The sequence below is a fragment of the Molothrus ater genome, chromosome Z (assembly GCF_012460135.2).
Source record: "Molothrus ater isolate BHLD 08-10-18 breed brown headed cowbird chromosome Z, BPBGC_Mater_1.1, whole genome shotgun sequence".
In the NCBI taxonomy this organism is placed as follows: domain Eukaryota; kingdom Metazoa; phylum Chordata; class Aves; order Passeriformes; family Icteridae; genus Molothrus; species Molothrus ater.
In genome coordinates this window covers 62,023,195-62,040,917 of record NC_050511.2, presented here as the reverse complement: position 1 = coordinate 62,040,917, position 17,723 = coordinate 62,023,195, and the positions used below count along the sequence as shown (strand labels likewise).

The 17,723-nt window shown below is 36.6% G+C and overlaps 1 protein-coding gene across 1 annotated transcript in view; it reads right to left on the bottom strand.

Annotated features, from left to right (window-relative positions):
• TRPM6 (transient receptor potential cation channel subfamily M member 6) overlaps nt 1-17,723 on the bottom strand; it is an 84,629-nt gene that overhangs the window by 47,280 nt on the left and 19,626 nt on the right. The window contains exons 7-18 of the mRNA XM_036403779.1: nt 16,844-16,968; nt 15,911-16,082; nt 14,475-14,649; nt 13,047-13,170; nt 11,923-11,995; nt 11,708-11,808; nt 7,359-7,493; nt 6,724-6,777; nt 4,278-4,418; nt 2,823-2,957; nt 1,488-1,768; nt 192-420 (exon numbers count right to left, since the gene is read on the bottom strand). Coding sequence (XP_036259672.1) covers nt 192-420; nt 1,488-1,768; nt 2,823-2,957; nt 4,278-4,418; nt 6,724-6,777; nt 7,359-7,493; nt 11,708-11,808; nt 11,923-11,995; nt 13,047-13,170; nt 14,475-14,649; nt 15,911-16,082; nt 16,844-16,968 — 1,745 coding nt within the window. The remainder of the gene's footprint in view (nt 1-191; nt 421-1,487; nt 1,769-2,822; nt 2,958-4,277; nt 4,419-6,723; nt 6,778-7,358; nt 7,494-11,707; nt 11,809-11,922; nt 11,996-13,046; nt 13,171-14,474; nt 14,650-15,910; nt 16,083-16,843; nt 16,969-17,723) is intronic.

Here is a 17,723-nt window from a genome sequence, read left to right as displayed (position 1 = left end):
AAAGAAATAAAACAGAAGCAAGTACTGTTTTCCCTCCCTCCCTCGCTTTTTTTCCCCAGATGTTCACATTCCAACATATGCTTAAGCAGAGCTGTCTGAAACTGCATTAGCCGTGTCCATAACCAAAAAAACCCATATATTAGGCATCTAAATAGCACCTAAATAGTCAGAAAAAAACAGAGCAATGCTACCTTAAACCAGGAGTTCTTCCGCATCTTCAGGCGTCCCATCCACATGTCGGTCAGCAGCATCTGCGTGCACGTGTGGGACACAAAAGGCCGCAGCCCCACGGACACAGCCAGCTTCAAGCACGTGGAGTTGCTCCAGTTTTTCAGTTCATAGGTCAGCAACTTCATGGCCATCTGCTCATTTTGTTTGAATGCTTTGTCCAGCACATCTAAGGCAAGCTGCCCGAATTCTCTAAAGCAGAAAGGAATTAACAGTCAATATAACAGGGTTCAGTCCAAACTCAGAATTACTGCTGAAAAGAGGTTGCTGTGAATACTCTGGTAACTCAAGTTCAGCTATCAATCTCAGTAAGCATGCCTTCTCCCATTTTTCTCATTGCTTTCTCAATATACCTAGTGAAAAACAATTCCGGATGTAAAACCTAACTGTTTAGTCCTAATCACAATGTTTAGGGCCATCCTGTTTTGTCATTTTTCATTTGCTTTGTTCTTAATCTCACTCAGTGATCAAAATGGACCCTACAAAGTTCTCTGTATTTGCTTCAACCAACAGATTCACCACCACTGTGGGCAAACATTGCAGCCAGTTGCAAAAGTCTCTTCTTTTTGGACTGACTTTAAAACACTTCTGCAGAGAAGACTCTTAATGGAAAGCTCATATCCTTCTTCAAATTAAGATTTGGAGCTGCATACAAAAGAACAAAGTATGTTTTATTGCACCTTAAGTTTTATTGAATCTTAAGCATGAAATCTACAAAGCAGAAAATACATTTCTAACCAGAAAAACTATCAGAAAACACTAAATGGAAATTACAAACTCAAAGAAAATTTTTGTTCCACTTCCCTTTTAATTCAATCAGGTATCTCACTTTCCACTTAGTCTTACACAGAGCAGGATTTAAGCACTGATTTTGGTTTGCTCATTACTACTTGCTATAAATTTGAACAGTGCAGACCTATGTGCCATATGGCTTTTTAACAAATTGAACTGGAAGAAAAGCTGCAAAGGAAATTTCAGCCTTTCACCTGACCATTTAGCAGATAATGAACTATACATTACTCACCTATATTTTCAAATATGCATTCAGGTAATATGCAAATAGTTTTCCTTTAACTCTCAACATTACACACCTGTACATAGATCCATTATATAGCATCAATAGTGAGTATCTGAAAGTATTTTTTTATACTCCATAATCCATGGCATCACTAACTTTAGTAACTCTTAGTGGATTAGGGCAGTCTCTAACAATTCTCAGCACCAGAGAACTTAAACTGAAATGAAGGGAGAACTCATACTTTGAATACTTCTTGAGTTCTTCTGAAGTGTCATCCACCATGTTGCTCTGTTTAGCTTCATGTGCCATTGCTCTGTAGAGTTTACAAGCAACAACAGCTTTGACCATGGCTTCCTCTCCATGCTGCCAGAAGAACATAGCCATCTTCTGTCTTTTCATTAATACTGCCCAAACCAGGAGGTCATTATACGGGTAGATGAAGCCAGTTGACTCACAGTTCTCCATGTAGTTTACATCCTCTTTTGATTTCTTCTTATACTTTGGGAAAGGGCTGGATCTTTCCTATAAATTTGTAAAAAAACAAAAGAAGGAAAAAAAAACACAAAGAAAATCCCAGTGAATGGTTGAGGTTCAGATTCATGAAAATAAAACTGCACGCAAATCTGAATTGCAAGTAGAAAATTATTTGATAGCTATATAAATTTAAGTCATAAACCACAGCTAGGACTATGTTCAGATTACCAATGCTAAAAAGCTGGTAACATTAATGAAGGAAAAATACACCTTGCTCTGCATCCATGCCTTTCATAACTTCCCTTTCCATAGTGTTGGGCACCCTCCAAACACCATGATTCCCCATGGAATCCCCTTTTACTCTCTTTTATATATGTGTCATGATAGAAGAAAAAGTACACAGTAGACTGAATTATACACTTTAGATCCTTAAAGATTATTTCCTCTGTCCCATTTGCTATACTTTCACATCTGGGTATTTCTCGGTGAATGGTACAGGAAAAAGAGTCTTACTGATGTAAGTGAGGAAGTCTCAGTGCTGTCATGGGTTCTTTTTGGCTCTGACTAATTCCAGCACAGCCATTTAAATCCATTTCACTTTAATGTTTTGTCAGATAGATAGATAGATAGATAGACAGATAGATATTAAAGCTGATATTAAAGCAAATCTTTGCTCTTCTATCATTCTTTCTCTGAATCTTCTTCTTCTTCTTAACAGTCTTACTGTAGCACTTCAATAAGCCAATCATGAGAAAGCATTAGGAAAGTCAGAAAACTCCTATGTTTATTCCAAATTCAGAAGAGTTTTCACACATGCTTGATACTCAGATATTTGGTGATACTACACGTCAGTGAATTAAAGCCCTTAGCAACTAAAGGATGGAAGTTAAAAATTATCACAGAGTCTGAGCTTGGTTTCACCAATAAAATGGCATGATTTGTACTTTGTGAGCAGTGAGCAGTAAAGCATTGTTTCCACTGCAATTTAAGTAGAATTATAAAAACTAAGAGCCTGACCAGCATGTCTAAAATTTGTCAATAAAATTACTAACAGCCTGATATGTCCTAAGCAAAGTCTGGATAGAATAAGCAATTATATTACCTTGTATTTGTAAGGCTGTGCAGTCCTGAAGAACTGAGAATGCAAAGTACTTTCAGTGGATCCCATTCCACTATCCATCTGATTACTCTGATGAAAGGCATGAGACAGGCTTTGAGGCAAGCTGGAGACCGCTCTCTAGATCCAAAAGCAAACCATAAAACATAAGAAGAGAAATACAAATTAGAAATAAAGTCTTCTGGTATTTGCAGAAAACTACATGCACATAAAATAGTGCATGTAGAAATTGATTTTATTCAAAAACCAGTGAGTCAAAAATCACCATAACTACCACTGAAACTTATACCATCAAGGAAAAAAAATATCCTGTTTCACATCTCAGTTAACAAATAAATATTTTTCTGAGTCTCTGAATTCAAAATTGTTATTTTCCACTCATAGCATCCATGAATTGCAACAAGCAGGGTTTCAACAGATGGAATTGCCCAGTCTGGATGCTCTTCTGAGTGCCAACCTTTATAAAATGTGCCATAAGCTGTTTGAAAGACAGAACTCTCTGAACTTTTTGCTGATAATTTCCTTTGAAGGATAGCACATCCAGCATCTCTGTAAATTTTGTTCAGTGTTGGCTAAGAGGGAAGGATGTTAACAGCTGAAACACTAATGCTCTTCCCAACAACTCCTAATTATATGATTATATAGTTTCACCTATCACCATTAAGGTCATATTTCATTAGGAAAGAGCAAAAAGTGTTAGAACTTCTCACATATTTTTAAAGCATTGTGCTAAAAACTAATGACACACAGAAAGCTCTGTCTCTCTGTTTCTAGTCACTCCAAGTTACAGGTTCCATTACTTTTTCTCATTTTCCCTGATAATTATGAGGCTTTTCTCTTAGTCATGGAAACATTTCATGGGGATGGGAGGGTTTTTTTTTGTTTATTTTTTAACATATGGAAGTACTTAAATGTCCAGTTTTACTCCAAAAACTGCGGGTCACTTTTATGCAGTAAATCTATACCTTCTGCAATGTTGGGAATGACTTTCAACTAATTTATTGAGAAGTTTAGCTGTTTTTAACCTACTGGTTTTGGGAAATCAACTGGGAGAATGCTGGCATGCCCTAAGTCTACTTCAAGACATGTGGAATTTAGTATTTCCGTGAGGCGGTTCAAGCTGCAAGAAGCAAATATGTAACTGTTTCAAAAAAGAGAAAATGGTGGTTGGGACAGTCTTGTCATACCTTATTGATAGACAAAATACAACCCAGATACTGGACACAAAGGTAAATTTACTGAACTAATAAATAATTTAACAACCAACAATACTCTTGGGGATATCTCTCCTTTATTTGCAACCTCTCTACAGTTCTCAAACAGACAAGCATGGCACACATTTACATGATACTCCTCAGACAAACCAGGATGACAATATGAGCTATTTTCAGGTGTCACATTTTGGCTTTTCTTGGTAACCAGTGTTTTGGAAGAAGCTACCTTGTGTTTTCTGTAGAGATCATTGTAGAGAATTCGGAAATGCTTCCTTGTGTAGCTGCTCTGATAAGCTTCACCAAGAAGGTATTCTATCACCAGTCCAATGTCAATCAGTGATATCTTGTAATCCAAAGAAAGGTTATTCTGAAACACCAAACATCACAAACATTTCATGATGCTGTTATATGCAACATTCAACCATGTTATAGCCCTCCTATTGTAAAATCTGGAAAAATGTGTCAAGAAAGTGTACACATTCATTACGCATATGGAACTCTTCTAGAAAAGAGGGGGAAATGTGATTCCTGCAGTTCACTGTACCCACATTGCATATTTTGCAATGTTCACAAGATCAGCTGCATCCAACAGTAAGGGTAACAGTTCTTCTGGACAAGGACCAACAGCAGAGGTAGAGATAAAAACCTTCTCACAAGAGAAAATTAGCATGGTACAATCAAGCACTTTGATTAACTAAAATTGAAGAAGTAGCTGAAGCATGTATTTAAGCTGAAGCAGAGTAATAATTCCTAGAGACTGGAAATATCCTGTTGAGGCTCAAGACTGTCTTGACAGCTAGGACAACAGCAGTACATGCACTAGCTCTACCTTCTGACTATCTCACCTCTTCTGCTTAAAGCACCAGTGCCCATCTAACCTCCACTGTCTTTCAAAGACCCAAGGCTTATGACAAATTCTCTGAAGAATAAATTCTCTTCCATGCAGATTTTAAAACTTATTGGTAAAACCTCAACTGCAACTCTTTGAAGTAAGTGAAAAATGAGCCTGTATATAAATGGGATCAGAGATGTTATGTATTTCTGGCAGTGTAAGCCTTTCAGACTGTGAAAAGTCTTTTTCTTCATTGGACTGAGGGTGTTTTTTCAATATACTTCAGCAGCAAACCTCAGTACAGTCAGCTAAGGCCACTCAGTCCCAGGTCACTGAGAGTTAGGCAAGTATTTTTGAATGCCTAAGCTTGTAGATACTTCTCTGTGCACTAATCCCCACTTTTTACATCATCAGAGCAGACTGCATGTATCTTCATTCAATTGCAGCAGCATCAAAGCTGTTCACAGTAACAGAAAATATTCTAAATCCAGGGTCACATCACTCTGTTGACTGACCCAACTACCGTGCCACCAGGTTTAATCAGACTGCAACTGCACAACCCCTTCACAGAACACTTATGTGAACTTACAGAAGCTCAGGTAAATAAGGCTTTTCAGCATTTAGACCTGTTTGCAGATCCCAAACTTAGCTTACACAAAGGCAGAGAAAGTATTGAAATTGTGCAGACATTAATTTTTTACATTAATTCCATTACTGTATGTCAGGTGCCAAAAGCTTCTCTTTAGATCACACACTGGGTTTTCCCAAAGTGTCCTGAGATATATAAAGACAAATATATATATATATATATATATGTATATATATGGATTTTAGTGAAGTGATCATATCAATCACTTCAGTGAAGAAGAGAATTTTCTCAGCCTGGAGAAGCTCAATGTTTTTTTCAAGATTTAGACCTTTCATATAGATTCCAGATTTATAACATATAATAGATCTTGAATATGTCCATCAGTATGAAAAAACACAGAAAACAGTTTGTTTGGGAGACCAGGATACCCTACATCTATCTAAAGAATCATTAATGGGATTGACATGAAAGTCATCCACAGTAGCAAAACAATACCACAAATCCAACAGAACTCTGCAAATAGTCAGACTTGCCATTTCATTTTATCTTAGCAATCACACCCTGGAAAGAATTAGCCAATTAGTCTAGATTTGGATCTAGAAATCCCCTGTGTTGAAGTGTGGATGCATAAAGAACAGCTCATCCCTTTCTGGCTAAGCAGTGCTGTGAGGAACAGCAGATAACAGAATTGTGAAATAAGTTAATGATGTATCTAAATAACAAGGCTGCTACTAAATCATTAATGGAACCAGTGCTCCATGCAGTAGTCATCCACTCCCACCTTCTGTTCTCCTAGGCCACATACAAATATTATCTCTTGTCATAATATCCTTTCTGCTGTCTTTTCTCTTGTCACAATATCTTATCTACTGCTCTAACAAGGAAAGACCTTAACTTTGGGGAAAAAACATTAAACCTTAAAGCAAGGAGCATAACCACTGCACTAATTCACTAAGTCTTTTGTACCATCACTTCAAAATGTCAATTTAGTAATGTGAGAAAGAGAGTCTGATCTGGATGAACTACTGGGCTTTGAAATTAAGGTACAGGACCCTTGGGAGCCTCAGCAGCAGTATATTGGTTAATTGCTTAGCGGGTCAGTGGAATTAAGATGAAACCATTTAGCACTGCAGTAATGAAGCTGTCACTTCTATTACCAAAATTCCCCTGTATTATCTAATAGCAGCTTGCCAGTGGACACTGAAGTATTAATCTAGCATTTTTGTCCTCAGCCTTTCCTATGTCTATTACCTGTTTCACATCTCGAACTAGATGGTGTAAAAGCAGATTTGATGGTCCTTGTTTCTGTGGTGTGAATAGAAAAGACAGTAAACAAACACATCACTCTACACTAGAAAATCAATACATATAATATACATAAGAAATATAACATAACATAATGTAGCATAACATAACATAATTAATATAGCAGCTTAAAAAAATCTACAAAATAAACTACTGTGATTCAAACGCTCCCCACTCTACCTACAAATCTTCAAAAAAACTTCAACACTAATCAGCAACATCTCCACTATCTTAAATCTTGACTTATTCTAGAAAGAAACTGATATAGCTTTGGTCTAAACAACAAATCATTTTCAGCAAGGTGAGCATGTATTACATATCAGATTAAAATCTGAACATATTTCTTATCATCTTCCAGTGACTACCCAAGCTAGTGACAGTCAAAAATAACAACCTGGTACACCATTCCCAAACCCCCACATTACAATCAAAAGTAACCAAACCCATAAATTTTCCTTTTTTGTTTTTTTTTCAAAAAGCCTTCATAAAAACATGGCCTAATCATCACACCCATTAAGCAAAACAGCATTGTTTCCAGGCTTTAATATCTAAAGTGGTACACTGGGATTTCAAATACTCACTGTATTGTAGAGTTCTTCCAAACGAGATATGGTAAGAAACCGGTGCATGTTCACTCCGTGTTCTATTAACAGTTTAACAAAATCTACACGATCCATGACTAAAGCATCCAGCATTGCCTGTTCCAAGGCACCAACCTCCAAATGGACAGAGTTGAAGGAAAATATCAGAAAACTACTTTTGTAAATAAATAAAACATTCCTAGAGCTAGTAATCTCTCCATCCAGTGACTTGTCTCTATGTATATTTAAAGTGCAAGTACAAAAGAAAAAAATGCTGGAGGAAACATCTGTGTAAAAAGCCAATAGAGGGGAAGGAAAACAGTTTCCATAAACCAAACATCTCTAGAGACTTCTACAAATGTAACTTCACGACTAGACTCTGATAATACATTCCCTACTCTATAATTCAGTTCAGAAGATAAAGTATGATAATGCAGGGCACGGGAGAAGCCTTTTTTTTTTTTTTTTTTTGACACATGACAAAAGCTGTTTCTAAGTGCCATACAAAAGTCTCTACAGAACTGAAATTTCTTTAAAGCAATTTTTTTTTTCAAGTATGAGAGAGAATGTGTGTTAGAATAAACTCCCTCAGAGGAAACATGAAGCAGAGATCTACCTATAAGCAGTGTCCAAATGGTGGAAGTACTCTACTCATGGCATTTGAACAGAGCTCAGCAGGGCTTATACATGCAAAGTGGCAAAGGAGTTAGACATATGAGGTTCATATTAATCCACATAAAGTTTTTCTACAGAACACATATGCCCAGGAAATGCCATGGGATGAGCAGAATGAGGAGGCTGGAGCACTAACAGGGCAGGTGTTAGCGCTAACTTGAAAATTGTACATTCCATGTCTATATTGAGGTTTAACAGACATAATTTTAAAAGATGATTAATAAATGTTACACAATTCTTGCACATAAAAAGACAACTTTTCCACTGATCCTGAATTATTGGGGTTTTTTCCCAGAAATATCTGAGAATGACTGGACATTCTTGCATTAAATTTCTTCTAACAGTCCTTGAGCTGGCAGTGTGTCTGAAGAGCCCCTTGAATACTATTAGAATGGTATTCTTTGGTATTTGAGGTAGAGTTGACATTTAAACAGAAACACAGCCACACCTGGTTATAACCTTTACCTTCTAAACTCCTTTCTAAAAAGAAAGGACACGTGCATAATTGTGCATGTTTCCAACACTTAAGTGAACAGAAATATTATAGGAGTCCACAGACAATCACCTAAAAACTGTCCCTAAATATGTAACTCAAAATTTGAACACACAAGTGCAATAACTCAGCAGAAACTGGAGAACCCTGACAATTGCAGGTCTAGCAGTACCTGACAGTCAGAGGGTTGCTTCACTTTAGTTAAGAAAGCAACTAAGTTAAAGGCAAGCTTTAAAGCAGTCCTTGTATGCTTTCTTTCTTTTTTTTTTTTTTTTTCTGTTCAGTGCAGGAACACTGGGGTTTTTTCCCTGCCTAAAAAGAAAAGCATTCACGTATATATGTCATCCCAATTTTTGCCTGGAGAAGCAGTAAGAGATGTGAGGTTTGTTTATTATGAGATCTTTAAATCTTATGTGAATGGGAGAACACAATTATTATTTGACAATGGCTTTTCATTCAAAATGGTGCTGAACATTGTACTGAAATAGATATGAACAGATACATTGGCTTTTTGCAAACATATCAGAAGCAGAGGAGTGGGAGTAGGGGGACTGCCAGTGGACCTGTAAGGACAGAGGATGACCAGGTATAAAAGAAACACTTAAGGCTATTGTAGACACAGCAAACTAATTTGTTGTCCTACTGCTTACCAAACAGGCTGGGAAAGTCACCTATCAAAGTTGTTCTTTATGGCAGAAAAATCTGAGGAACTGTGTCAAACTGAAGTATCAGTAGAAAAGATTATAGAAACCATCCATGAAGTGGCAGTGGCAAAGTGTCAGGACCCTGTGGTATTCACCTAAGAGTTTCCAGAGAACTGAAGTACAGCTGAAATCAGCCCCTTTGACATCAGAAACATAGACAGTACATATGAAATATGCAAATTGTTAAAAAACCGAGTTGTCAAAGTATGGCATATCAATAGAGTTAGGACTTTGTAAGGGCAAATATAACAGAAGTACAATAATAACAACATGAAAAAACACAGCAGAATAAGTGGAAGCAAGGTAGTTACTTTGTAGAGAGAAATCAGAATTTTGGCAGTGACAGGCAGAAGAAAGTTCTAGTGGACCTATCTCCTGCAATCATTAATATAAACCAGATATAAGTTAGAAAATTTTAAAAAGGCATACAGCCTATTAGGATTTATCCTTTAGTTAATATAGAATATGTAAAATAATAATTTTTCCCTAAATATCTAAATGAGAATATTGAGTGCTGATCTACCTATCCCAAAAGATGACTTTTCACCTGAATATTCAAGTACACAGAAGAGCAGGAAATATTGTTAAAAATATGGAAAAACCAAACTGATATTCACCTTGGAAAAGCCAAGAGTAAAGAGGCTGAACTGCTCAATCAGTCCCTAAACCCTTCTGTGTTGAAGAGGTGGGGATCAGAAAAAATTTATTATTTCCCCCACATACAGAATCACAGATTAACTTAGTTGGGAAAAGATCTTTAGATCATCAAGTCAATCAGCAAAGCTAACACTGACAAATCCACCACTAAACCCTATCCCTAAGTGCCACATCTATGTCTTTTAGGTAGTTCGATGTTTGATTACTCAACACATCCCTGAGGAGCCTGTTCCAACAGTTGATAACACTTCTCATTAATAAATTTTTTTCCAATATCCTGTCTTTAATTCATGGATCTTCAATTGTAGACATCCCAGACATAGTCCTCCATATATTCAGCCTTATGCACCACAAAAAAATATGGTCTGGTGACCATAATCAGGTCTCTTGTTGTGGCAAACAACCAGCTATGGCCACTCAAATATGTACAACTGCCCATTTTCAAAATTTACAGTTTAAAGAAGAAAACATACTGGGGACTGAAAAAAATCAACCTTGTAATTCTTGGCAGGGAATGAAAGAGTACTTCTGGGAAGCACTTCTTGGATCATTTTCTTTCTTGAGGAAAATATTAATTCATATAACAAATGGGAAAAATGTGTTGAGGCACAAAGAGTTTTATATTTGTCATCTATAAAAATCTTCTTATGTACAAAAAAAACTCATTTATGGAGGGTTATATTTAAGTACATATGAAAATTTGAAAACCATAATTTAAATTTAATTAATTAATTAATTAATTAAATTGCTATTGTATGTTCTTTCACACACATGCAAGTCTAAATCCTGGCTTGCCTTCTGCAAGGACCTAAAAATGCACTTAGTTGTGCCAAAACACTGTCCTGATAAGAGAAGCCACCACAACAGAACCTGAGATAAGCATAGATGGCACAGCAGGAAAGAGTTAATTCCAGGCCTAAGGGAGGTAAAGGTTTGGTTAGCATCTGGACAAAAATTCCCACTGTGGCAAACAGCGAGAAAGGAAGCAAGTGCTTATCCACATGCCAACTCAAGTTATGGGAATGGGATTTCCCATATGGGATCAGCACATCTTGTGAGTATCTGGTACTTAGACTGTGTAAAAGTGGTACCTCCAGAAGGACAGCTCAGGCACCTCACCTCTGAAGACCAGGGTGAAGAATAACCAACAGGACACTGCAGGAATCCCTGTGGTGGTATCTTTTCTTTAACCTCTCTCTCTCACTCTCTTTCTCTGTCCCCTTCTCATACCTCACATTCACTGTTAAAAAATCTCTACTATTGAGCATGGTCTCTTCTACACCTTAAATTGAGTAGAGACATCTCTTATAATTGGATCATAACTCTCTCATTGCAACGATTCCTAAGAAACTATATCTAAAATAATGACATGACTTTTTTTTCACCTGGTGATTTACTCTGGGATTTCTGTATTTCTGTCTAGAGGTAGGAAAACAGAGGCAATACCCCTTTTGGGGTTTATATCTTTGGAGAAAAGAGTATTCTAAGCTACAATGAAATATCCCTAAGCACCACTTATTGCCAACACAGGCTTGAAAAATACATACCCAGAATGAAACTGAAACTACTTGGAAAAGCTCACAGCAAAACCAACCTTAGGATATCATCTCTTCTCTGAAAAAACAAATGCGATCTGACTCACTGCATAGCTGAATACCTCACTGTTTTAAGGGTAATGCTCCTCCAATGTTGAAGCAGACTACACAAGACTGAGTCCAGTCTTCAAACTATTAGTTAAAGCTTGACAAATGCAAATCATTAAAAATTAGTCACCAAAAAAAAAGTGTAAAGACATGGTGAGAAAGAGGAGGTAATAGTACCTTCCAGTGTTGTCCATAAACAAGTATGTGTTTCTTGGCAATATCTAGCTGGTTCCAGGCCAATGCCAAATCTAGCTGATCTGAAGCAGATATATTCGTACCTAGGAGGCAGCAAGGATTTATCAGTTTCCACATATTTATGTTACTCCCTTACTTTGTAAAGATAAGTCAATGAGACTGCATGCCGGATAAAAACAGGTCGTATTTTTCAATACCTTTCAAGAGTGCTGTCAGAATTGCCAAATCAATGTCCTGCTCATCTTCTGACTCGGCATCAAATATGGTTATCTGTTAGAATTGCAGAAGTACACTGTTTGAGGTGAGGCAGAGAAGTCTGTAGTTATTTCTCCTTTGTATGGGCTGTGGTAGATTAAATCATACACATTTCAACACAAACAATGGCAAGGGTCCAGACACAATTTTCCTTTGCTTCAGACAGAAAGTGCACCATTTTGGTTTTTAATGCAATGGCACCCCAGGAAAATTGGAATAAACCTACTGCAAGAGTCTACATGAGTTTGTTTCCTTTTGATTAACCTCTAAACCTGAGAAATGTACAAATGCAACATTGCTGATATTCACCCAGTTCTCAACTAGAAAACAGACACTCAAATAAAGTAATACAAAAAATACTAAAAATGTACTGGGTAGTATCCATTTTAGTGATTATTAGTCCAATTATCATTATTTGTTTAAATACTGGGAACTCCATCATATTTGAAATGTTGTGACAGAGGCAAAGTAACTGGAAAAGGGGAAACAAAACTACTGTTTTTTAAAAGGCTAAAAAGAAAGACCTAGGGAACTACAGGCCAATCAGATTCAGCACAAGCATGGAGCAGATGCTCCTGGAAACTATGCTGTCACATAGAAAATAAGATGGTGACTGGTGGCAGCCAATATGGTTTACTCAAGTGCATGGCCAGCAGCTGGAGGGAGGGAGGGGATTTCCAGTTACTAGCAGTGTTTCAGAGATAAGTTCTAGCACAATTCTCTAGTGAGAAGGAGAATGGAAGGAAACCTTTCTAAATCATAAATAAGACTCTAATGGAGAAGAAAAATTTAGGAATTACTTGATCTTTCTTGGGAAAACAAAGATATTTGTCTTTTATTAAAATCAGAAAGGCTCTCATTTTATTAACGATGTTTGAAACTGAAACTTGGTAAATTAACTAAACAAGCTCTATAGAGCTATTCAATATAGAAATTGGCACAGACACAACTGTGTTATCTTTATCTTAGATATAGCACCTGTGCCCATGCCAGCCCACCAGAGAAAGAGCAAAAAGGGTAACAGGAAATGAAGACCTCCTAAACTCAGCACATGAACCCTACTCACAGACTCTTTGTGTTTCATGCATTCCATCAAAACATGAAATAGACGACTGGACTGCTTCTGTTCCAACCTAAATATGTTCTGAATCATCATTAAGATCTCCTCCTTCACCTGAGGGCACAGATCCCTGGAAAACAGACATATAATCAATGACAATTCTATTTTAGATATTTCTTACCCACCCAAATGGCTCATCAGAAAAGCTGAAATTAGGAGAAATTTCTTTTTCTTCTACTTCCCTGTTGACTTAATCTGTCATTCAACACAAAGAAAAGTTATCCCATAATATAAATTATTAATCACATACACATTTGTTCTGACATACATATTTACTATTGAAAATACAACACATTAGTAAATTAACAATTTTCAAAGGATTTTCTGTGAACACAGAGCTAAAAATTACTGAAACTGATTTTTCTTTCTTTCAATAAAGAAAGAAAAATAGACATAAAATGAAATTCCTTACCATTTGCTCATTAGACTTCATATCTCTCCCATTTTTCCTCATTTTTGTCTTTCTGTTAGCCTTTCCATTCATATTTTCCTTTTTTTTTTAACGGAAGGATTTTTTTTTAAAATGTCATAAATACAGGGGAAAAAGCAAGTGAAGAAAAAAGTTCTCAAACACACTAGGGGTAAATACCACATATCCAAAAGTATATTCATGAAAGACAATAAGTAAACAATTAGGATATGAAGTTTATTAAATAGTTCATTTTCTTAAATGGGAGTGAACACAGTGACCTCTTTAAAATTCAATTTTTATTTAGAAAGCTATTTGACTTTGAAAAACTTTTACATATAATATTAAATTGCTATGCAAACATATATTTTTATGTCCAGTTTGGATGCAGAATTTTCACCAGGGCAGGTTCAATAGAGTCTGCAGCTGAGACTGGACTGGTGGTGACATAGGCACCTCGACAAGGGTGACAAATCTGGGCTAACACTGAGAAGCCAAAACCAAAGATGAAAAACCTAGTCTTCCTTCTACTCCAGTCTGAGGCTTCTACAGCAGTGAACCCTAGCTCTAGTCTCAAAAGTTTTGTACAATCCAAATCCAAGCCTACAGACAGAATATTGATAGCTAGAGACATAACTGAGCTGAAACAATAGCAAATACTCTGGGGGTAGTCCATTAGTGTGTCTCAGCAAAGGTGAGAAATTTCACAACTCAGAGTAGCTACATGCAGTTTTCTCTCTTCAAAAAAGCCATAGTAAATTTGGCAGAATAATTATCTCAGCACTAGTTTGAGGCAGGGAAGAAAGAAACTCCATTCTCTTACCACAGAAGTTAAAGCTGGCAAAAGACCAGAGGGGCATCATTACCAGAAGCATTAGAAATTATCCCCGTAGTTTGAGACAGGGGTTTGCAGGTGCCTGCCAGCATGGCAGACCAGGGAGGAGGAGCATTGTGCCACTACTCACCCCGTGTCACCCGTGTGCTTGTGGGCAAAGGCCAGGATATCTGCAGCTCTGCCAGTGCCCTCGTAGACCACCACTGGCACAGCTGGGCTGGCCCTCACGTACTCCCACACCATCAGGATCACACTGGGGCCTCCTTCCAGCACCAGCCCGACCATGGGAACACCTTGGCCCATTCCTGTTTCAAAACACACCTAACCAGTTACAAACAAATCTCAGTCACACACACAAAAGTCAAAACATTGGGGAAAAAATACTTATACATGGTTCAACATGGAGAGGAAATAATTCCTTCACCATCTGTCATTTCACTTACATCTTTTAAGACTTTCAGAAAACTTCTTCAACTCGATCAAAAAAGATCATGAAAAACTACTGAAAAAACTGAAACCATCAGGAAGAAAGAACATCCTTCTAAATACCCCTCTTCCCTTTATAATAGTTGTCACATGCAAGGGCATTTGAAACATGTTCAACAGCCACGTATTTACCTACAGACATAGAAAAGTAATCAGGTATTTCTTCAGAGACTCTTCCCAGAGTTACATCAGCAGGGCAGGTGTTTTAAAAAAAAACAGAAAAGAATTTCAAGTACAATGCAATAGAAATGAAAGTGAAAGCCTGACTTGCAAAAGCTCATACTAAGAAAATAAAAGAGTCCAAGTAAAAAGCTCTATACATGAACATGTTAAAAATTGGGTTGGTTTCTAAGTTTGTCAATTCTATTATGTGAGCAGATAAAGGAAGCAACATCAACATCATAATACTAATGCCTTTTTAACATACCTCAAGATTTGAATGACTAGGTAAGAGTGAACTTCCACAAATAATTTGTACAATAAGTGCATAAAAGGAAATAATTGTCTATGTAATAAATATTTATTTAATTATTTCTTTACTGTAACTTATTTACTTATAAATAAACAGTGGAAGCAATGCAATCTGTCAAACACTGGCTAAAGGTTTTGCTTCTGCAACCACTCTTCATTGCTGTACTTGAGGAGGTCATAGACTTGCAGTAGAGAGGAGTGATGAGGGCAAAAGTAGTTAACATGGTAAAAAGGATTTGAATTCCACTGAATGTAACAATCTTTCCATCTCACAAAATGCTGGGGAAGTATCTAGTGGTGAAATAGCGACCACGTAAAACTGTGAGCAAATGCTCAATATTTTCTAAATAATCTGAGTCATTTAGATGTCTCTACAACTGAGAAACACCCATTTGTAAGTTCATCCATATGCATAATGCTTTATAAAAATGCTGTCCTTTCATTTTCCTGAGTTTTAGAGTTCAAAACACATACAATTAATGACATTTGACCTCAGTGAAAGCTATGGCAAATCAAGATGTACAATACATAGCATGAAAGGTAAAGTACCTCCCCATCTTTTAGGGTAGGTTTTTCTGTCATAAAGTGATATGCCACAGCACTACTCACTTGTGTGTATTTTTTGAAGTGACATGTACTTCTCCAAATTCCTCCTGAGCATCATTTCATTCCCATACTTGCCTACTGTCCCATCATCTGCCATTAGAAAATGAGAATGCATGCTGTTGAGCGTACTCAGCTTGCTGAGTGGGTTACCAAGAGTCTGGTACAGGCAAACTACCTGAGAAAACCAAAATAAAAATGTCCTCAAAGAAAGCAACAAAATAGCACAATTTATGTTTCCTCACTTGTATGTATTTCTTCATCACAGTGTGGCTGTTCAGAAATCTCCATCATGATTTTAGAGCTACTCAAACATTTGATTCTTAACAGCAACAAATCCGTAATTAATACCCCAGAAAACACTTCTGATTGGGTTTACAACCATTAGAGTCACTGCCTGGCATTCTTTGCAACAGCTGGAACACCATGGCATAGTTTCCCTGGGTTGTATTCCCATTAATAATATGTGAGCTAACATTTATCAGGAATGATTTCACCTTACTATTTAAGTTCTTTTAGACACTTGAGTAGATTATGCCCTCACATAAAGTCATAGTTTGTGAATATAAAATAGACTGTGAATAAAATAATACACCTATTAATAGCTTATTTGTATACATTGCTAACCTGAATGTTCATTCTGAATCTTAATATAGAAAAACAATTTACAACTACAAGAGAGTTGCCTACATAATTACAAAATTTTAAAAAGGAATGGCAATTTCCTGTAAGAAGTATTTTAAAGATATTCATTTATACATAAAATGCAAAATGGAGTGCCTCAACATGCCATGCAAAATTCTGTTGCTGAGTAAAATCTATCATAGTGAAAAAAAGATCAAACTAGTGAAGTTAATCTAGAAGAAAATCAGGTATGCAAGAAAGCTCTAACATCCCATGAACATGAAGGCTTTTGTTATTAAAATGCATCCAACTCACATCTTTTCCAATGAGATCCCTCTGATTCTCAATGATACCCCATGGAGGAATCCCAATAGCACAGATCTTTCTCAGGTGTGGTGAGGCACGGCCTTTGAGTGCATCCCCCACGTGCCTGGACGCTCCTAAACAGATAATCAAATGATAACTTTTTTCCATATTCAGAGATCTGTTACAGGACACCAAGAAAGTTTTCATATCACATAATTTGTACTGTAGTTGTGTTTCAACCAAAACCAAAATGTTGTACCCAACTTGTGTATTTGAGGTACACTTCACAGCTCTGGTGTAATGTTCCACTGCTTCAAATTCAGCACATATTTCTAATTAATAATACTCTTACATGTTGCTAATGGTGCTTTTCACATCCATAAAACTTCATTAGTTACATAAATGCCCAGGACAGTTCTCCTGTAAGATCACCAGATTGAATAACAGCTAAAGAAGTAAAACTTTCAGTTCCACTGTTTACTGACCCCTCTGAGTTTTTGAGAGTAGTCCAAAGAGATTTTCAGCTACTAATTGGCTAATTATTGGATTATCCTGATTCAAAACTTTATCAATTATAAAACACAAGTTAAATTGAGCTTTGAAAATTGTTTCAAAAATACTAATCATAGTCCACAAAACCCAAATATTTTAAAGAAGCAGATAAATTTACTGCAAATAAGTTCTGGCTATATGCAGTGTTTCTTAATACATGCAGAATACTCTGCTCTAATTAAAATATGCAGAATGTGTGTCAACAGCAAACTAACATGATCCCACTCTTTGAATTATGCACTGCTCTTTATATAAAAACGGCTTCATTTTGTATTAACATATCACCAATTTTCAGATAATTTCACTCTATTTTGACCCTACATGTTATTATGCAGGG